Genomic DNA, 23,100 nt, shown 5'->3' with positions numbered 1-23,100 from the left:
TCCTAGACTGTTGTGTATACAATTACAATTTAGGCATTTAGCAGACGCTCTTAATCCAGAGCGATTTACATTAAGCAAGAACAAAAGGCATGGCAATACATCACATACATAAAATTAAATATGCATAAGATAAGACCGTAACAGTGGAATATCTATATAATGAAACTATGCATATATACTTTAGAGTGCTATGTCTACATAAATTGCTATTGTAGTGCTGTCTAAATGCTATAAGTCTGCATAAAATGCTATCCAAGTCTACATAAAGTGCTATCAAAATTACACAAGTTGAACCTTTGCATATGCCTGTAAGGTCGTCGGGGCTATAGGCAAGTGCTATATGGGCCTTCGTTATATGTTATAGTCTGTTACAAAATAAAGTTGTAAATGTTGTAAAATAATACTGACATTTTTAGCTTGCGATCCTTGGACTTTTGCAATATTACCGAGTGGCCCCTGAGCTATCATAAATTGAGTAGCCCTGAGCTACTCTGTATCTATCCATAGTTTATCGTTATTTAAGTTATATAAGTTTAAAATGCAGGCATTTAGAAGACACTCCTATCAAGAGAGACATACGGAGGTTTGATTGATTGATTGAAGAATGTATTAACAGTTTGCAGAATTACAGTACATTTCAAGCACAAACTCAATACAAAGGCTGTTAACTGTGAGTGTCTAGACAGGTACATGGGTATCTTGGTGGTGTATCGAATCTTGTGGACCAGACCCATTGCAAGATGCTGTACTCTGTCGTCGACCCTAAGCCATTCCAGCCTGTCGAAGTGGGCAGGGGTGAGGTGGGTTCGGGGGGCTAGGTCAAGTAGGAGCCTGACCAGTTTGTTTTGGGAAGTCTGGAGCCTGGTTTTAAGGGCCTTTGAGGTGCTGTGGTACCAGGAGGTGCATGCATAGTCAAAGAAACCCTGTACAAGGGCTCCTGTTAAGGTCTTCAAGGTGTTTTTGTTGACCAGTGAGGAGATCCTGTAAAGGAATCTTGTTCTATGGTTGACCTTTTTGATTACGTTGGTGGCCATTTTATCACCGGAAAGATTAGCCTCCAGGATGGAACCTAGGTAGGTAATTTCATCTTTACGTGTGATAACATTGTCGCCCACTCTAACCAAGAAGCCATTTGCCTTGCTGAGATTACTATTAGAGCCAAAGAGAATGGATTCAGTTTTTCCCAGGTGTAAAGATAGTTTGTTATCAGCGAGCCAGGTGCAGATTCTACCGAGTTCAGAGCTGAGGGCATTTTCAACCTGCAGTTTGTCCCTGTCCGAGACCAGCAGTGCTGAGTCATCTGCGAACAGGAACAAGTTGCAGTCACAAGCTGAAGTCATGTCGTTTACATATATTAGGAACAGTAGAGGCCCTAGTATGCTTCCCCTGGGAGGGGGGGGGGGGGGACAGTGTTCCGTTCACTTCCACCATCTGTTCTCTCCCCTCCAGGTAGGATCCAGCTCACTGATGTGCTATCGAAACCAATTGCTTTTAGCTTGTTAACCAGTATGGAGTGGTTCACGGTGTCAAAAGCCTTTTGGAGGTCCAGCATGACCATGCCGCAGTATTTGCCAGCGTCCACCTCTTGTTTGATGTGGTCGCTCAAATAGAGAAGGCATGTGTCAGTGGAGTGGGATGTTCTGAAGCCAGATTGGAACTCGTACAATAATTTATTAGTGGCAAGATACTTTTCAACCTGTTCATAGACTATTTTTTCCATCACTTTCGAGATGGAACTAAGAATAGAAATAGGGCGGTAGTTGCCGGGGTCTAATTTACTCCCTTTCTTGTGCAAGGGGGTTACTTTGGCCAGTTTGAAATCTTGGGGGACCTGTCCCTGTTTGATGGAGAGGTTTACTATGTGGGTGATGATTGGAGCTATAGAGATGGCTGAGTCTCTGAGAAATTTGGAGGGAATGTTGTCATGGCCTGTGGCCTTGTGGGGTTGGAGTAGCCTGGCTAATAAGCCAGACTAATATCACACAACACTGTCGCGGTATATCAGTCTGGGCTGGCTCCACTTGGATTTCATTTCCCGGGGAACATTTTCTCTTTGACGCAATTGGTCAGAGCTACTGTCAGTCAAAAGTCTCAAGCATTGAACGTCACTGTACCAAAGCCCGCCTATATTGCATACCGTGTCCCGATTGGTCCGACCTGTTCTCTGCTGTAGGAAAGAGGCGTGCTACTGAGCCTCGCCAGACCGTAATCCGCTGGTAGGCAACTTTTTTTTGCCAACGGCTGATTCGGTCTGGTTTATTAACCAGGCTAGGGTTGGAGGGCACTCAGTTTCTTAATTACCTCATCAGTTGTTACCATACCTAGTTTAAAATCGCCTTTACAAACACCTAGGTCTCTGTAGAAGGTTGTAATGTGCTCTACACCAAAGAGCCCAGAGTGGGAGGGCAGTTTGTTAAAGGTGAAAGGTCAGACTGAGAGCCAAACACAGAGAACAAAGACAACAGGCCTGATTCACTACTAAGCTGTTTACAGCAATATTTTGGGTGTAAAGGAATTTCCCAAACATCCCAAGTTAGTATTCTGATTCAGTAATCTTTTCTTGTCTGTGAATTTCGCGTATGGCCGCCCTTTCTCAAGTCTACTCGGATGCAGACTTAACATGGGACCAAAGCTTGATGCGTGCCATTAGAATGCCTTATCGTCTCCACCAGGCCGAAGGCATGGGGAGAGTATGTTTTGCACGGACACACTTTGTGTGTGTCCGTCCGTCTGTTATGTTATTGCGACCTCCGCTCGCAAATAAACAAGTGACAACAAAAAAGCGGGTCCCATTGGTTGGCACCGGATTTGAGCAAGGATGGTGTCGTCACACGGTGACGTCATTATGGCCTTTTATAATATAAAGGCATACTGTAGATAACCACACATGTGAGAAAGTAATACAGCGGGATATAGCAAGAGGCTTTATGGCATTGAGACGTAAACCTTACGTTTACATTCCTCCTCCTGTCACAGTCTTAACTAATGCCGATTGGGACAGAATTAGAGCCAGGATCAAAGCAAAGGACGTTGAGGATGAATATCTGGAAAAGGAAGAGTTGCAAAGGAATCGTGAAGTGGCTGCACAAAAGGAACTCCAACGATATACAGAGAATGTGATCACCTCAGCAGCGGAGTCGAAGCTTAATCTCATTCCACTAGTCAAAGCAGCAGGCGAAGGAATTGATGGGCATGGTGGATGCACCCGTTCTTGGCGGAATACCTGTATTTATCAACCAGTCTTTGAAAAAGGTGAAAGGAAAAAGGTTGAAAAGTATGTCTCTTTCTGTAAATGCATAGGTAAATAAATGGAGAATTACAAAGTGAGAGACAGTGTGCCTATCTTAGCCTCCTGTCATAAAGATGGATCTGATCAACCAGGATAGCCCGGCAGGTGGTCTATTTTGAAAGCATCCCGAGTGATAAAACAATAGCCTAGGTATTTTAACAGCTGCTGTAAGCCAAGGCCTGTGGTCGCAGACCCTACCTACAGATAGCCTTTAGACCTTCAGTTCTAGTCGGTCACTTTGGTGAGACACTGGAGTGAGATCAGGGATAAATACAGAGTTAAAGTTATAGGTACAATTATGACTAACCAGGTAGTTATGATGATGATTCATAATACACCACACCATGCCTGAAAAGCCTCCGGAATACACATACCCAGACTTGTGTGAATATTTGAAAAGCATGCCTTGCTCAGTGTTCTGATGACACTCATGCCATGTTTCAGCAACAAAAAAAAAAGAAGCCGATTCCGATTGTTGTTCTGTTGTAGCCTGGATCCAGCCCAAAGACCCCGCCCACTCTCTGAGTGGACTGCAGCTACAGTCTGATAATCAGGCTAGTTCTGTTGTGCATCGCTGATGTAAAAAGAATGAATGACAATAAAGTGGAACTTTAACTGCTGTACACAGAAATGCAGATACGTGCAAAGCAGCAATACTGTACATAACTTTCATGTCCCTCCCGGGATTTGAACCCTTGTGCGGGTGCCAGAAATTCTACTGCTATAAATATAGGTTTCGTAAGCGGATTAATTTCTTAGTTTTTGAGCTTCATGCAATGTTGTTTCAACCGAAACACTACTAAAATGAATATATACAATATGGCTTTAACATCAGTTTCATCACGTTTATTCAAACATTCAGTCATTTTGATTAAAAGCAACACACAGTGTCATTAACGTTACTTGTCGAGAACCGATCAGAAAAACAAAACAAAACACACAAAACACAAAGAGGTTTTAGCCGTCTCCTGGAGTGGAAAATGTTGATTTCATGTTATCTCAGCGAGGAAAAGGCGGAATCTATAACTTATTAGACCCACCGTCAAAGTATGGGATCAGACCAGGACCCACTGTCCCTACAAAGTATGGGATCAGAACAGGACCCACCGTCCTTACAAAGTATGGGACCAGACAGGGGTACACGAGTCTTGCCCAAATTCAATATGGACTTGCACATTGACGTCATCGATGTCACATCAGTCACGCCCAAATTGTGTCATCCAGCCTGACGGAGCCAGGATTTTTCTAGTTCAATCCGAGATACTTCACATTACATTTTAAATTAATTATTAAATCTCATCAGGAAATGTAAATATCACAAAACGACACATTTTCCCGCTTGAAATGTTTAACCACTTCATTGTACGATAGCCAAAATAAATGGCCAATCTATGTGCTCACACCTCGATGCGTCTTTCGCACGTAGATGTGCTATTTTAACTATTTCGGAACATTTTCACCTCGCGGCGCCAGGTTGAAAGTGGGAGACAAGAACTGTCAAAACGCGAGTTTAGAATAAAAACTAAAATAAGCTAAGTTCAAACGCTCACGACTAGACGTGTCTGAAGACACTTCACCGTTTCAGACAGTCGGACACATTAAAAAAGGTGCTATAAACAACATTCAGCTCACTAGATGTCACTGACTCTCAACAGCTCTGGGGCATAAGGTTCCTTATTTCCCCAACAGCTCTGTAGCATAAGGTTCCTTATTTCCCCAACTCGCAGCCGTTACGCAGTTTTCAAGGTTGTCACGCTGGAGCAGTGTCTCTTTGGAGGAGGGGGGGGGGGAGACACATCTTCCCCAACGAAAAACACAAGCAATTGAAAAACCTTCAGTTTAAATAGCTGAACGAAAACAAATTTGGACTTCTTAAAATATAATTATTTCACAATCAACATTTGGAGAAGGATTCTCTACTTTTGTACCGTACCTTTCTTTAAAAGCTCTGTGGGTGTATTATTGTCGTTCTATTATGGGACTACTACTACATACGTGAAGTCAATATCCCCTTTAAATTATTATTTTAAAAAATCAAACAAAACATGATTGTACAAACAGGAAGTGATGTTGTCATCATGCCTACTACTTCCTTCTTCTGGTTCTTCTGATAAAAACATGATTGTCTCTCAAAGAAAAAGGGGGGGGAAAAAAAGGAGAAATCTATTTCCCCAAAGTTCAACGGTCAAAGTCAAAGGTAAACAAAAAATCACACCCGTGTGAACTGAGTGGTGTAATATAGCCTGTCTGACGTAATGAAATCATGTCTGACGTAATGAAATCACACCCGGGTGAACAGGGTGAACATAGCAACCATGCTCATTTTTTCTGCACCAACAAAGCCAGTTGTAGGAGTGGTTTACACCACTCAAAAAAGGTTAAAAAGTTCACATGATCAGCTACAGGACCAGGCTCTGTGACATCATCAACGTCAGCCATCTTTTAGGGACAAGGTCCTGTGTGACATCACCGTATAGACATAAACAGGTAGACAGACTGTGGGTGCGTTATTGTAGAGTAGGTTACTCTGGGCGCCATATTGTGGAGGGGAGCTCATAAAGGGCCATGCGCAGCAGCTCAGAACTACATTGTTGTGTGCACGCTGGCCAAGACCTAGAGCCGGTTGAGTCTCTAAACGGAAGTACTGGAATTTGGCGGAAGTTTTTTTTTCTCCAGAATATTATGATTTAGTCTTAATCTTAGTTTAGTCTTATTTAGTCTTCTGAGTCTTTTAGTCTTAGGGGCCCTATTTTCATCAGTGCTAAACCCCTTTTTCCTAAACCTCTTTGCCTTTCTTTTTTACTATTTTTGAAAAACGTTTTTGAATAGCTCAAATAGCCAAACTACAAGCTCACGTGTCAATGTAAGATAGGCTATTTGAACTACTCAAAACATATTTTCAAAATAGTCAAAAAAAGGCAAAGTAGTTTAGGGATAAGCATGGACGGAAATAGCGCCCTTAGTCTTAGTCATAATGCAATGTTAATTCTGCCAGAAAATATTTTGTCTTAGTCTTATGAATAACACACCGTTTAGTCTTAGTCCTATTTAGTCTTCTGAAAACGTCTTAAGGAACGCAGGCGTTGTTGCTTGGATCAACGACAGGTCTCGTCCAGGTCTGCTCAAGAGGGGGCGCAACAACGCAAAAAGCTAAACAGTATCCAGGTCTGGTGAGTCGCGGGCGTGTGCATGAAACGAGTACGCGCGGAACAAATTCACAGGACCGCGCTCACGTAAATACGCTTGCATTGTCGTACAGCGACTCCTCCCCAGTGAAAATTAACTATAGGCGCGTTATATTACTTCACGTTTGAAAGGCCCTTTGGTCAACAAAATTAACACTTGCGCCCAACAAGGTAATGACGTCGAGTCTTTACAGATCTGTTTACATTCTCTGTGAATGAAACAAGTGCTGCGATTGGTCGATAAAGATCATTATATAGATAATAAATACATACAACAGTCATTTCTCAACACATCCTCTGCGTTAGGTCGTGACCAGGCGTTTCTCCTCGAAAATGAGGCTAATTTCTTTGTGACTCCATTCAGCAAAGACCTGGCGAGGACACGGTGCGATTTACAGAGCGGGGCGCACGGCTGCTCCCTGCCAAATATGGCAGCCGCGAAGACCCGTCGCTCTATAACGAACTTCAGTGGGCCATTGAGAGGTGTCTACGTCTATGGGCAGCCCTCTCGCGCTGGGCAAGACCTACGCTGTAGAGTGCATCGGCGGAAGTGGCGGGATTTCGGCGGAACTACCGCTCAAGGAAATTACGTTGACGCTCTACAAATCCGTTTACATTCTCTGTGAATGAAACAAGTGTTGCGATTGGTCGAAGACTATATCGTATCCGGGGGTAATACATGGGACGGATGTTGTGGTCCGACAGTTCCGCCGATACACTCTCTGCCTTAGGTTTTGGCCAGGCTTTTCTCTTCGCAGACGAGTAGGGCTGGGACCCGAGGCTATACAGCCCTCCAGGAACAAGCTTCTGTCACCCCATCCACGTCAACCCTCCATCTGCCACTGCTGTGCCTCGGAGCCGTCACAGATCGCCATGGCGACGTAGCCCTTGGCTCCCATTGGCTGCAGCATGGACAGGCACTGACCAACCGAAACCTGGTACAGGCGGTTAGACTTCTACAGGGGAGCGAGAGAGAGAGGCAAAAAGTTAAACATTTTCAACTCAAATATTCAGTGAAACCTTTGTGTAGTTTGTCTTTTACGTTTAAAACAGGACCATGTGTAAGGCACCGTCCTGCCATCATCTTGAATTAGATTCATATGGACGTGCTGATGTAATCACAAATTGAATGCCACAGACGAAAAACAGTCTAAGTTCACACTATTTATCCATAATATATAACTGATAGATAAGGGGTCAGGACAACGAGTCTGAAATTTGGACAGTTATTCGTCTGTGGTACTCAATTATGTTTTTGTGTGACAGGACATAATTAAGATTGGACTTTTAGGTTATTTTGACATAAAAATAAACACTTTTTTTTCTGCGCAGCTATTGTTAATTATATCTCCTGCATGACCACCCATATGCTCCAATAGTGTGAAAAATACATTATTTTCATTCCATGAGGTCATTAAATAAACACAAGTCAGTGTATCTAAGTTTTTAGGAAAAAATCTAAATGTTGAATTTTTTTTCCAACATAAATCCCTCCTGGGGGTGACAAACTCTTTTCAGATGGGTGGCAGCCGTTAACGCGTATCAACTTGGGGGTCCTTGACACAAAGAGCAGTTTGACAAGGAATCATCATCTTACCCCCAGATCCCACTGCTGAGAGCCTCCAGAGCCGTGACACTTACCCCCAGATCCCACTGCTGAGAGCCTCCAGAGCCGTGACACTTCATCAGACGAGGGGTGTCAGCGGAGCGCACCTCCGACACGTCCAGACACAACAACCCTGCAAGAACCAACTCACTGTCCTCGTTGTAGGACCACACCTGCACCCACGCACGCACCCACGCACGCACACACACACAAAATGCGTCAGTGAATATTTCGCATCAGATCATTGATGTAATAGACTGCGTGGATTATTCGATAAGGTCTCAATACCTAGGGTGCCGATTCGGTTTATATTGTGAATCTCAACTATATTGAGATTCTGCGATTCAACGATCGTTGCGATTTGTGTGCGATGGATGGATGTGTGTGTGTGTGTGCCCCCACCTGTTCAGGGTCTTGCGGGTCACATGATCTCAGCACCACAGCCCCTCCCTTCTGACTGGCTCTGCCCTGAGCCACCAAACAATGACCTGAGAACACATTCAATATCTGCACACACACACACACACACACACACACACACACACACACACACACACACACACACACACACACACACACACACACACACACACACACACACACACACACACACACACACACACACACACACACACACACACACACACACACACACACACACACACACACACACACACACACACACACACACAGATTAAAACACAATGTCCGCCAGGATTAATTAATCTATTTATCGCGCATTGCCAAAGTTTTTCCGCTTGCAACCCTTATTTTGAAGAGCCGAAATATCCGTAACCGGGTGTTATGATGACATAACGCTGTGTGTGGTGTCTTGACCGGTTGTTGTTCTCTCGCTCGGTGCAGAAAAAACCCGACCGCAGTATCTGTCGGCCGTTGAAAAACCTTGTTTTCACCAGAAACGGCATTCGTTGGGCGGGAACCCCTTTTGGTGTTAGCATTATGTTATGCTTTAGCTATTGAAAAATAGCAGATCTACAAGCTCATAGCGTGCCACCGAGTGGCGCGCTACGAGCTTGTAGGTCTGCTATTTTTGAAAAATCGAAGAACGACTGACATAGAAACATAGCTTTTTCAGAAAACTGTCAGGATGTAGAAGACATTTTTAGAATCTGATCTCAGGTCAAATTGGTACTACCCGGCCACACACACACACAAGATTTTCTGAGACACAGAGTGACGCAGACAGACCGAGATACAGACAGACACCCACGCACCCATCCAGACAGACAGACAGACAGACACCCACCCACCCATCCAGACAGACAGACAGACAGACAGACACCCACCCGTCCAGACTGCAGCACGGCAGCTCGTTTCAGGCTCTTGTTGAACTGCTGCCGTTGGATCTTGTCGTTGTGAGTCATCTCCGGGTAGATGCTCTCCAGGTACCACCTGAACGAGTGACACTTCAGCCTATCCCTGAGCGCCACACGCTCGCTGATGTCACCGTAGTCCCGCCCACGCAGCTCCGGACGCAGAGACAGATACTGCTCCTGATTGGACGAACAGTCACACAGTCATTAACCCATTTTGGGCGGGAACCCCTTTTGGTGTTTTAAACATTATGTTATAATTTAGCTATTGAAAAATAGCAGATCTACAAGCTCATAGCGCGCCACCGAGTGGCGCTACGAGCTTGTAGGTCTGCTATTTTTGAAGAAAATCGTGAAAATGTGGCGCAAATCCTGACAGAAAACTGTCAGGATTTAGAAGACATTTTAGAAATTTCGACGTCAGGCCTGAATGGGTTAAGTGAATCAGGCAGTGTATCAAAATGCTAATAAAATGCATTAATATTATACTATTATTATTGTTATTATTATTATTTTCTAAGATTTGTTTTTGGCTTTTCTGCCTTTATTGATACTATCAAGTATCAATTGAAGATAGACAGGAAAGAGGGAGAGAGAAAGGTCGTCATGAACGGGACTCGAACATGCAACGCACTGCCAGGCCAGAGCCTATATGTGGCATGCGCCTGGACCACTAGGCCAGCGGGCGCCCCACTGTTATTATGTTACTATGCCCAGCTTTGCGTGTCTGTGTGTACCCCATAGCGATGATTTGATTGGCTGAGCAATGTGTGTACCCCATAGCGATGATTTGATTGGCTGAGCAATGTGTGTACCTTATACTCGTCCATCCAAACGTGCGCTAGCCGCAGTGAATTGTGGGCCATGGTGTCCTGGCCGCCCGGCGACCCGTATGGACGTCTCTTCCTGAAGATGTGACCCACTCTGGAGCACGGAACTATTAGCAGCTGCCCTCCACACATCCAGAGCTGACACAGAGAGAGAGAGAGAGAGAGAGAGAAGGAACTATTAGCAGCTGCCCTCCACACATCCAGATCTGACACTATGGCCCCTTTTCCACCAGTTGGGAACCGATTCAGTTCTTTTTGGTTCTTAGTCCATGAGCCAGAGTTCCAACATTGGAACGTTAATTATGAATTGAGTGGGCAAAAGTCTTCTTATATGTCTTCTTATATGAAACTTCCCCAGTTGATTACTTGCACAAAGACAATGATGTATTGTATTACAAATATTACAATTTTAAATATGCAAGTTAGGCATTATATAGGAAAATATGCAAACAAATTAAAATATGAAAAAGCTACTACTGTGGAAGGGTAATCATATATTAATTTACTTAATATAGGTATGGTTTTGCCCACTCAATTCACAATTAACGTTCCAATTTTGGAGGTCTGGCTCATGGACTAAAAACTGGTTCTGAACTGAACCGGTCCCCAACCAGTGGGAAGGGGGTCATAGAGACAGAGAGAGGAGGAACTATTAGCAGCTGCCCTCAGCACATCCAGATCTGACACAGACAGACAAGAGGAACTATTGACCCATTAAAACCACAATTACATAACAAGGACTCTAGTTCTGCCCTATGGCAGGGTCACATAAAGGTAATCTACAAGCGGCAATTTGTGAGCTTGTGGAAGGTCTGTCTTTGTGTTTGTTCGTGCGTGCGTGTGTCGTCTTCACCCTGAAGGAAATCTCCAAGTTCTCTCCGCCCCAAATGTCCATCCCGGCATCGTATTGGCCCAGCTCGTTGAAATACTTCCTGTTTATAGCAAACAGACCACCTGCCATGGTAGGAGACCTGAGAGGAAGAGAAGATTATTATTAGTCAAAGATATTTGACCTCGTCTGTCTGTCTGTCTGTCTGTCATCTGATGCGTAGTCTAGGGCAGTGGTCCTCAAAGTGAGGTCGAGGGACTCACAGGGGGGTCCTTGGGGGCCCCAGAGAAATTTGTTAATACAGCGTCACAACACTTTAACAATATTGTATACTTTGGCTATTCAAAAATTGCAGATGTACAAGTTCATAGTGCGCTTCCATGAGCTTGTACATCAGCTACTATTGAATGTTTTTGTAATTTTGTAACATTGATTGATTGAAACCTTTATTATCGAAAAGAGCATTGAGGTTCACCCTCATTTGCAATGCTGCCGAGATTACACACACAAAAACAACAATTGAGAATAAAATAAAACACAAAACAAATCTACAAGTAAGGCATATAGATATAAAACACAGAAACAGTGAAATAAATCAGCGGAAAGTCAATAGTCTCAATACGTTAAAAACATACATATACAAATACATATTGAGGTAGGGAGGTTTAAGAGCAGGTTATTAAATTGTCCATAGAATATTGGGGTATTCATTTTTAGTGTTTGTTGTAGTGTTCCATGAAATAGGGGCATCGAAGGAAGATTTTCACACACACACACACACACACACACACACACACACACACACACACACACACACACACACACACACACACACACACACACACACACACACACACACACACACACACACACACACACACACACACACACACACACACACACACACACACACACAGTGCGTGCGCCTGTGCGCTAAGTTACCTGATGGGTAGCGTGGGGTCTCGGTCCAGCTGGTTCTGGGGCACCGGCTCCCACTTGAAGTGCAGCCCCCAGTTGAAGCCCCCCCTGACCAGGGGGGAGGGGCTGTAGGCCAGCGTGTCGGCCGAGATGATGTCGATGACCGGACAGACGGCCGTCCGTCCGTCCCTCTGCAGCACGGTCAGCAGTGGCTCCAGCCACGCCTGGTTCACTTCACAGTGGCTGTCCAGGAACACCAGCACCTCACCTGCACGCACGCACGCACGCACGCACGCACGCACGCACGCACGCACACACACACAGAGATACAATACAAGGACACAAATATTTACAAGGTGCTGTACAAAATGCAGTCAGCAAATCTTGGACAAATACATCCACATCCTTCAGGGGTACAAGTAACAGCATCTTCGGCATATTTTGTGGCTACCGAATTTTGCAAGCCGTTTAGCTGCTCGCTTTTGGCATTCCAAGTTGTTGGAAGCCTCTTACGACCAACCTATGTACAATGTCATAGGCTGTCAAGTATTTCCAATTTCCAGTACTTTTACTTCTACTCCACTACTTCTCAGAAGCAAATATTGTACTTTTAATCCACTACATTTATTTGAAAACTTTAGTTACTAGTTACTTTGAATATTATTAAAACATACATTAACCACTTCAGCCCTATATACATTTTATTTGAAAATAGCCAATCTACAAGCTTGTAGATCTGCCATTTTCAAAATATTTGTATACTTTTGAAAACTTGAAATGGGACATTCTGTATAGTGAGTACTTTTTAATTCCAGACAAAGTATCTCTATATTGCAGTATTGATACTTTTACTTAAGTAAAACAATTAATCGAGTACATTTTCCACCACCGCTAATTGGGTTCATGTGGTTAGGAGGTAGGAGGCGAGGTCTCACCGGTAGCGTGCGAGGCTCCAATCATGCGTCCTCGGATGAGGCCTTCCCTCTTCTGGTTCCTCACCACTTTGACCATGTTCTCCTGAAGGGACTGCTGCACATACCTGTCCAGGGTCTCCTTCAGGTCCTCTGACACACACACACACACACAGCACAGTCAACAACAACAGAGTGAGTGAGTGAGTGAGTGAGTGAGTGAGTGAGTGAGTGAGTGAGTGAGTGAGTGAGTGAGTGAGTGAGTGTGTGTGTGTGTGTGTGTGTCAGGTTCGGGTAGAAGTTTTATGTGCTGACTGCCGTTTCAGTTTTACTCTGTGAAAGAGTTCTCAAATTCTGCCCAAACCCGGCACTACCAGACCCAATGTTTTAGGTTTTTACTAAAGTCGAGAGGCTGTGCTACGGGTGGCGGTATACGGGAATTGACCGAAAAGTCACACAGTGTTCCAACGTTATAGAGCACCAAAGTCTGACGTAAATATCGGCAGAGGGCGATAAGTCCACGGGTTTGTGTATTTATTTATTTGTATTCTAATCCCCATTTTAGATCGCCTCATATAAGAACTGTGATTGAAAAGTAAACGAATCATCCTGGCGGTTTCACTCATATGGATATGAAGAATCAACAAGACAAGAGAGAAAACGCTAATGTTACTGCAGCCAAATTAGTTACATTTTCACTAGAAACAGACTATCAAATATGTCGTCCACAATACAGAGACACCTCCCCGACAATATTGCCGGGTCAGTTTGTTTATTTTTGGATCACAATTCTTATATATGAGACGGTTTTAAGATGACCCCATGTTATTCTCCATAGCGAAAAACTTCCGCGAAACCCCTTGGAACCAGGGAATGAGGCAGATTGGCGGCAGGACTTCGGCACTCTATGGAGCAGCCGCATTCCATTGTAACAATGGAATGCGGAAGTGCTCATTCTATCTCAATGGGATAGTTCCAGCAATGTTTGGAACTATTGCCCATAGGCACCCGCTTTGCAGCGAGATCAAAGCGTGTCGCTACTCTCCACTCACCCAGCTCACTGTGGTCGTCCACCAGGATGATCTCGTGCAGCAGGAAGTGAGGCGTGCGGTCCAGGACACTGTGCACGGTGCGGAGCAGGGCGGACAGCGCCTCGTTGAAGAAACAGATCACTACGCTGACCGAAGGCAGTCCCTCTGGATACACCCTGCCCCTACATCTACACACACACACACACACACACACACACACACACACACACACACACACACACACACACACACACACACACACACACACACACACACACACACACACACACACACACACACACACACACACACACACACACACACACACACACACACACACACACACACACACACATCAATTTACCGAAAATAATCAGAAATAATTGAGAATATACAATTCGAGATTCATTGCACATGAAGTGAACTATATTATGATCACAGTATACTGTAGGCATGTGTGTAGTCTTTATGCTTGAAACCCGCCAGGCATGCGAGCATAAGCACACAGACTCTGATGCTCCACTCTACTGTGTGTGAGTGTGTGTGTGTGTGTGTGTGACTGTGTGTGACTGTGTGTGACTGTGTGTGTGAGTGAGTGAGTGAGTGAGTGAGTGAGTGAGTGCGTGAGTGCGTGCGTGCGTGCGTGCGTGCGTGCGTGCGTGCGTGCGTGCGCTCTTACTGTGAGTCTCTGGTGTCTGGCAGCTGTCGGTGTGAGCCCAGTCTGTTGGAGATGAGAACATTGAAGGCGTGTTTGTGATAACCCTGATCTCTGATCTGCTGGTCTGACGCTGTGTAGATCATACCTGGAGGGAGGGAGGGAGCTTTGTGAGCACTTAGCCCCATCTGCTGGACATTATGTATACAGGAATTATCCCTTCGCTAAACCCCACCCAAAAAAAGCGAAACCAATGCCAATCCTAATAGTTTAGTTGCTATGCTGGGCAATCTTTCTTCATAGCCGTCAGTGTAAGTCGATTGTTGGATACGGTTTCTCCCTCTGTCATTTCCTCATATTTCTAGTTTATTTAAATAATGTCATGCACATTTGTCCAGTGCAGGCCTGGTTGACTTTGATGCTCTTGCTACTGAAATGATGGATTCATTATATGGAGAAATCCCGCCATTTAACATGCATCTCTATGGATGCGTCATGTCCAGGGGGTGTACTTGTACATCAAGCTGCCTCACGCTACAGAAACAGGAGATAGGCTCCTGCCCTATGGGCCTCATGGCTCGGCAAGGCTATACTTACTCTATGGGGGAGAAGGACAGCTTGTCCTGTCTCCTCGCTGCTAACGTGCCTATTGGACAAGGACGGGTTGGGGAGGGACTAATTTTTTCATTAGCACATATGTATATCACATGAATATATATATTGGGCAAATTTTTTCATTTAATAGCACATTATGTATATCACATGAATATATATATTGGGCTAATGTTTTCATTAGCACATATGTATATCACATGAATATATATGTGTACAGTTCATGTCAAACGAGGGCTGCTATTTGTTTCAAGCTGCTATTTGTTTCAAGCTTTATACCCTGTATAACATGTATATAACTACACAATGTGACATATAGCTCTGTTTACAACATGCTGTACCCCCTCCAACTGTATACTCCCCATTTTCAACTTGCTTTGGCAATGTAAACATATGTTTTCTCATGCCAATAAAGCTCAATTGAATTGAATAATTGGAATTGAATTGAATTGAATTCACACAGCAACAACGAGAAAACAAAAGGTCACTAACCCATTTCAGGAGACAGCTCTGCTCCCTTATTGGCCACGGGCACCCCACGGCCCGCCTTCTGAGCGAAGGGGCCCTTAGTGATTGGCTGCTGCCGGTGGAAGGGTCCATTGTTGCGGGGGAGCAGGGGGGTGCGGAGGTGGGCGGGGTCGCTCGCCAGGTTGAAGTAGACGAAGAGGAGGACGGACCAGGTGACCGAGGTGAAGAGGCAACCATAGAAGAAATACCTCCATGTTGCACCGGTCATGGTGGGCGAGAGAGCATCGTCTTACATTACACAGCTGGAGGGGGAGAGAGAGAGAGAGAGATAGAGAGAGAGATTATTTCATGTCTGACAACATTCAAGTAGTAGAGCAACTATGATAGCTTTATTTTCCACTAGTACAGTGGTTTTCAACCAGTGGTCCGGGGACCACCAGTGGCCCTTAAAGGAATTCCAGGTGGTCCCCATTTAAATGAAGGAGAGTTGGTAACCAAATGGACCCTTATAGGTCTTGAACTCTTGAGAGCGTAAAATGAAACTAAATCATGGACCCGTACATCTGCATTCATTAATTTGCAAGAAGTCTACACAATTAGAGAATGCTGAAGGAAAATTGTCATTTTGATCAACGTTTGCCTGTTATCTCTCCTAATAGTACAAACATCAATACAGCATGGAATTGTGGACAAAACCTTATCCGACGACAACAAAATCCTCTAGGTTTTGGGTCCGAGAGGCTAAATCTCATCAGGTGGTCCGAAGCCGAATTAATAATGGCCTTGATATGAAAGGGGTTGAAAACCACTGCTCTAGTAAATGCCGGTCCACGTCCATCTGTCAGATATTAATTCATAACAACAGATGAAACTTCTTATTAGAAAATTCATATTTGGGTTCTGTTGTAGATTAAATAATCTTCCAAAGATGAAGGAATGACGAAGTAAAGTGTAAAGTAAAGATTCAGCAGAGTAACAACATACAGAGAGTGAGGAACAGGCCTCCTTGTTGGGGACTGCTGGCTTGGGGACTGCTGGCTTTAAGAGCGAGGTTCTCGATATATTCTTCTGAAGTCTTTAAACAGAGATAAAGGGCAGTATTATGCGTGTCTTAAGTACCAGGTCTTATAACTTAACTTAAGACCTGGAGGCGTGGTCAATGCCATTTGGCTATTCTGAGTGGCCAAACAGCATTGACCACGCCTCCAGGTCTTAAGTTAAGTCATAAGACCTGGTACTTAAGACACGCATAATACTGCCCACAGAGTTTTATACACATAGCATAGGTTTACACCTTTCCATCATCACGCCAGCTGTGGCTCCATCTTGCTTTGTTTTCCTGTGATAACCAAGGTTGTCGGTGACATTTCTACACAATGTTTACAACAACAAAACCGTGTGGCAGACAAACTCAAGGAGAAGAAATATGTTAACCCATTCAGGACGGGAACCCCTTTTGAAAAATAGCAGATCTACAAGCTCATGGCGCAGCACCGAGTACCATGCTATGAGCTTATAGATCTGGTATTTTTGAAGTCTTGAAAATGTGGCCCAAATCTTTGAATATTCTTTCAGGGGGAATGTTTTTAACTCAAATCTTTGCTTTTGGGGGATCCCTGGAACAACATATTTTCAGATGGGGGTCAGTGGGCAATTACATATAATTTTTCACAAGACTGTCAGGATTTAGAAGCCTTAGGTCTAAATATATTAAACAGTCAAACACAGATTGGTGGTACGGGAGTTTATAGCAGCCCAGAGTTCAGACCCATGGCCGCTATACAGGGACAAGCAAAGTCATAACAAATTGTCAAAAACTAAAACAATAGTTGGCTCCTAGAGGCACAGGCACTTTTAACCATATTGACACATCATACATACAGTATTAGTCTAGTAGCCAAAATGTGAACCCGGACATGTTGAGTACACCAACGTTTTATGTTAGAAATGTTTAGTATGGGTCCCCAGCATGTAGAAACTGCCGGATGCTAACTTGCATATGTTGAGCAATTTTCATAATTGGCATAATATGTGACCATACCATTAACAACCTATAGAAGGCAAAATATTCAAAATTGCATCATGCTTTATCTAGCATGTGATGTGTCAAACTAGGGGGTTTTCATGATGCTGAATCCAGTCCAGGCATTAGTTTTGCAAAAAAAAAATCATTGGGCTAAAAACGGCCAATGCCGTCATCACAAATTGATGATGTCAGCACATTTGGCCAAGTGGGCATGGCCGTTTTAAGCCCAATTAGTGTTTTTTTGCAAAACCAATGCTTGGAATGGATTCAGCATCATGAAAACCCCCTAGTTTGACATGTCACGTGCTACATAAAGCATGATGACATTTTTTATATTTTGCCTTCTATGGGTTGTTTTTGGTATGGTCACATATTATGCCAATTATGAAAATTGCTCAACATATGCAAGTTAGCATCCGGCAGTTTCTACATGCTGGGGATCCATACTAAACATGTATAACATAAAACGTTGGTGTACTCAACATGTCCGGTTTCACAATGGGGCTCTATGGGCTGGCTACTAGACTATATACTGTACAAATGAAAAATGGTATAAAAGAGTTGCAACCCTATTCACATTCACTCTCATTGGTGAATTGACTTGTAAAAAATGACAGTCATTACCACACACACACACACACACACACACACACACACACACACACACACACACACACACACACACACACACACACACACACACACACACACACACACACACACACACACACACACACACACACACACACACACACACACACACACACACACACACACACACACACACACACACACACACACACACACACACACACACACACACACACATCTCCAAAGCTGCTGACTTCGTTACAACAAACAGCAAACACCGCAGAAACACCATCACTGTTAACAGTCAATAATTCACCGGGTTCACCCGCTGACCTTGCACTCCTTACTGTTGGTTGTAATGTCACATGTGTTTTATACTTTTACTGTAGGCTATATTTTACTAACTTTTAGCTGCACTTGAACAATAATGATATGTTTGTATTATTCCTAGATCAGTGGTTCACTTTCAAGGACCATCATCATAACTCTGAGAGTGTAGAAATGCAACAGTCCATTTGTACACTCTCAGAGTTACAGACATGTAAGGGTCCATTTGGTTCGATTTGGTTCCATTTGTACACTCTCAGAGTTACAGACATGTAAGGGTCCATTTGGTTTCCATTTGTACACTCTCAGAGTTACAGACATGTAAGGGTCCATTTGGTTTCCATTTGTACACTCTCAGAGTTACAGAACTGTAAGGGTCCATTTGTACACTCTCAGAGTTACAGACATGTAAGGGTCTGTTTGTACACTCTCAGAGTTAGACATGTAAGGGTCTGTTTGTACACTCTCAGAGTTACAGACATGTAAGGGTCTGTTTGTACACTCTCAGAGTTACAGACATGTAAGGGTCTATTTGGTTCCATTTGTACACTCTCAGAGTTAGACATGTAAGGGTCTGTTTGTACCCTAGCACGCAGTTACTTTAAGCTTGTAGATCTGCTATTTTTCAATAGCTAAATTATAACATAATGTTTAAAACACCAAAAGGGGTTCCCGCCCAAAATGGGTTAAAGCCATTAACACTTGGACCCTAGTAGCACCCCTATGTTCTGGGGCAAAAATAGCTGACCTACAAACTCACATTGGGTTGCGATGTGACACATGTGCGAGCTTATAGATTGGCTACTTTTGGTGAATCGATTAGGTGTAGAGAGAGATAAAAGGTAGGGAGCGCTACCACAGACCGCTGCACACTAGTCAACAAAGTATATCGATTTTAAGGCCCCATTTACGCTCACAGCCAAATCCAGCCTGAATCAGATCTGTGCCACATCCAGATGATTGGAATCTAATTGCGAACGAAGTGATTGCGAACGAAGTGAGCACTAACTATAGAAGATGGCCAAAACTGTCTGTCTGTGTGTCAGTCTTAGCCTGGTTAATAAACCAGACCGAATCAGCCGTTGGCAAAAAGTGGGCCTAAGTGGATAACATAGGATTTCCAACTGGCCAACAGTCTGCTCCGTGCACAGCAACGGCTCAGTGGGTCTTGTGGTTAGAATCTGGGAGGTCAGAGTTCAATCCCCTGGTTGGCAGGCATCAAGGGTTGCCCTGGGAGTAAATGTCCCTGCGACACTAGTCTCGCAATGCCAGACTGTTGCCTCTCGCAATTTTCAAATGCTTCCGTCATACGGTCTGGACTCTGGAGCAACGGAAGCTCTATCCGAGTATAATATAAAGCGGAAGTGAAGCCTCCTCCCCACTTCAGTTTCGTCGTTACAGTCGTGCAAATTGATCCAAATAGAAATAGAAATAATCGATGCATGTATAGCTTGCTGCTTACTGTGTTTAGCAGAAATGGAAATAAAAACATAAGCTCTAAAGATATTTTTAAATATATTTTCCTGAACGGAAATGAAAACAGATTACTTGGATTTCAGGCGGTATAGTTCTATACCGTATACTAGCATTCAGAGATTGTGGAATAGCTGTCTGGCTACGTGAGACTACTGCGACACTATAGTGTCACATCCTTCAAACTGCCTATCGCTAAGGAAACAGGAGATAGCCTCCTGATATTTAGGCCACAGTGCTCGGGTTCCCAAGGCCACTGACTTATGGCTCATACTGTACATAGTCTGGATTTTCGGTGGTTAGGTGACCACTGAACTACAACATGACGCCACGAGCCGCGGTGAAGAGCAAACCACCGCCACCGCTCCAGCCCTTCTCTCTGTTTTTACTCACCACCGCTCAACGTTATTTCAGCTCCGGTGGTCAGCTCACCACCAGAGCGGTGGTCACCTCACCACCGGAAATCCAGACTATGAATAGGCCTTTACTAAGAACCGTCTGCTCTCCACACATCAGATAAAAAAAAGGTGTGATGTGAATTGTGAAATTGTTGAAAAAACAACAATTGTTTTCACAAATGTGAAAATGTTCTTCTCACACGTGTACACACACGTGTACACACATGTGCGTACACACACGCGTACACACACACGTGTACACACACACACACACACACACACAGTGTGTGTGTGTGTGTGTGCTCATAGCGTGTCACACAGTGACAGTTAATAGACAGGGAAGAGAGAATCACTTTCACTGTAACAGGAACCTAACTATCCATTCCCTACGCTGGTGGGCGACACATGCGCACGCACAAGTGTGGAACTATAGTGGCCCTCTCCTCTCCAGATACAAAGCCGGAGAGGAGCTGGGGGACCCATAGGGGGGGGGGGGGGGGGGGGACATGCAACATATGCAACATCCCTGACTGAACTACAAATGATAGAACTACAAAATACATACAGTAGCCTATAGTTAGTACATAAGTGGGTTCTCCAGCTTATTCAGGGCAATGACCCCCAAATAAAACTTACATACAAAACTTACAAACTTACATACTTTTGATGAATTGAACAAGGTGGACCCTCTTGTAAACAAGTGTAATGCTTTATTGGGTCGTCCACTCACAGTTAACAGTATTTGTATTGAGTTGTGCTTGAAATGTACTGTAATTCTGCAAACTGTATGTATTTGGCCGCGGTCCCCCATCTGAAACAGAGTTTGTGCCAAGGACCCCCGGGCCCCGGCCCATACAAGATCAGTGTTAAAATATTTTTTACATTTCATGAAATTGCCTTCAAGCCTTTTTTTGTTTGTTTTTCTTTGAATAGCTGATCTATAAGCTCACAATGCGTCACTCACAACACATTGTAACACAGTGGTTAAAATTGATGCATTGATCAACTACTAGGCAACATAACTTATAAACTACTACAAATGAACTGGTGGAACTACCTACAAATTAACTGATAATAACAGTCACAGAAGACCACTAAATACACAACATAGCGTCATCAGATTTGACTAAATACTGTACATCACCTATTGAACTACAAATAGACAGCAAGACAGGACTACAAATGCATGACTTGGAAGAGCGAACACCAACGGTACATTAAAAAGATGCCCGTTTTTAGTTCTTTGTGACAGGGAGTCGCGTGCCTCAATAATCAATAAATAATCGGTCGTTTGAATGGTAGCAGCACATCAATCACTTGTTGTTGGATGGATGGCTACTTTAGCTCAGTCAGCTAACGTTAGCTACAAATAATAGGGGTTGGGTTTTCACCGATACTGGTTACCTAAATAATTCCGTGATGGCGAACTTTCAGTGGGGTAAAAAAGATCCACGTTTGGTTGAACTGTTCTATATAAATGTATTTATTGTTGATGTCCATGCACTGCTAAAATCAACGCCCAATGTTTTACACAGCGGAAAACAAATACATAAAATACAAATATAATAGCCGGTACCACAATTGGATTGGTCACCGATTTGAACGTAACAAAGAAACGTACAAATAGAAATCAACCACCCCCAAAGCATGAATTGCCCTCGCACATCCAATCAATAGCTGATCGGACTGATTTGGGATCGATGACACCCCGCTGACTTACCTTTAGACCTCCATTTTCCCCAAATAAGCCCAAATAAATCCTTTTACGTTTGTCACGAGACATAAACGTTGTGCAGGAGCGACGCACCAACTCATATTTACAACATGGAACTGCTGCGACTGCGATGCGTTCAGGAAACCTGGGAAATCTACCCGTTAAAGGGCCACTTCACCACTTTTCAACCATACTCCTCACTAATAATCATGATAAAATAGCACCATTTTTTGAGGGGCGCTAGCCTCTCCTATTATGTCCAGCTTTGAGGGTGTATGTAAACACAAACATTGTGATAACACAAACATTAAATGCCATTGACAATAATCTAATGTCCAGTTTTGAGAGTTTGTCCCAACACAAACATTAAATGCCATTCAATTGACAATGAATGGCCAGCTTTGAGTGTTTGTGTACAGTGTGTGTAAACACAAACATTGCGTAAAACATTGAAGACGCAAATTCTGATTGGCCGGAATAAGATGATTTATGATGACGTACGATGGTAAGAGCGCCCCTCACTTCACACGGGTGTGATTTTTTTCCTACTCAGTCTGTGTCTCATAGGAGGGCTGTGTGGGCAGTTCAGAAACCCGTCCACCAGTGACATCATGGCGAATCCAAGCTAATAGAAACTGCAGGTTTTCTATTCCTGAAAAGTTTTTTAAAAAATCTTGTTAAAAAAAAAGAAAAGACGAACGATGATGTCACTGGTGGACGTGTTTCTGAACTGCCCACAGCCCTAATTTGTGGTATTTTATCAGGAACATTAGCGAGGCCCAATTTATATGATGATAGGTGGTGAAGGCCCATATTGCAAGTTGCTGTAGGCCTACTCATCAACACTAAGCCATTCCAACCAAGGTCTGTCAGGCCAGCGTCTGGTCAGTCACAAGCACAGTA

At 43.8% G+C, this 23,100-nt stretch overlaps 1 protein-coding gene across 1 annotated transcript; it reads right to left on the bottom strand.

The window, feature by feature from the left end:
- Positions 1–4,120: 4,120 nt before the first annotated feature.
- LOC306913511 (polypeptide N-acetylgalactosaminyltransferase 11-like) lies at positions 4,121–22,339 on the bottom strand. The gene is made up of 12 exons (XM_079490214.1): positions 22,204–22,339; positions 15,693–15,970; positions 14,613–14,736; positions 13,955–14,121; positions 12,927–13,055; positions 12,016–12,259; positions 11,098–11,215; positions 10,230–10,382; positions 9,388–9,594; positions 8,483–8,587; positions 8,116–8,253; positions 4,121–7,430 (listed from the first exon to the last, which is right to left on the bottom strand). The coding sequence occupies exons 2-12, from the start codon at positions 15,934–15,936 to the stop codon at positions 7,299–7,301; spliced, it is 1,761 nt and encodes a 586-aa protein (XP_079346340.1). The 5' UTR covers positions 15,937–15,970; positions 22,204–22,339; the 3' UTR covers positions 4,121–7,298.
- Positions 22,340–23,100: the final 761 nt, after the last annotated feature.

The sequence above is a fragment of the Electrona antarctica genome (assembly GCF_951216825.1).
Source record: "Electrona antarctica genome assembly, chromosome: 20".
Taxonomy (NCBI): Eukaryota; Metazoa; Chordata; class Actinopteri; order Myctophiformes; family Myctophidae; genus Electrona; species Electrona antarctica.
This window is presented reverse-complemented; position numbering and strand designations above follow the sequence as displayed.

Coding starts and splice junctions, on each gene's coding strand:
- LOC306913511 (XM_079490214.1), bottom strand. CDS start 15,936: ATGACCGGTGCAACATGGAGGTATTTCTTCTATGGTTGCCTCTTCACC. Junction 13,056..13,954: donor GGACGACCACAGTGAGCTGG/GTGAGTGGAGAG, acceptor TGTGTGTGTCAG/AGGACCTGAAGGAGACCCTG. Junction 11,216..12,015: donor GACCCCACGCTACCCATCAG/GTAACTTAGCGC, acceptor TCTTCCTCTCAG/GTCTCCTACCATGGCAGGTG.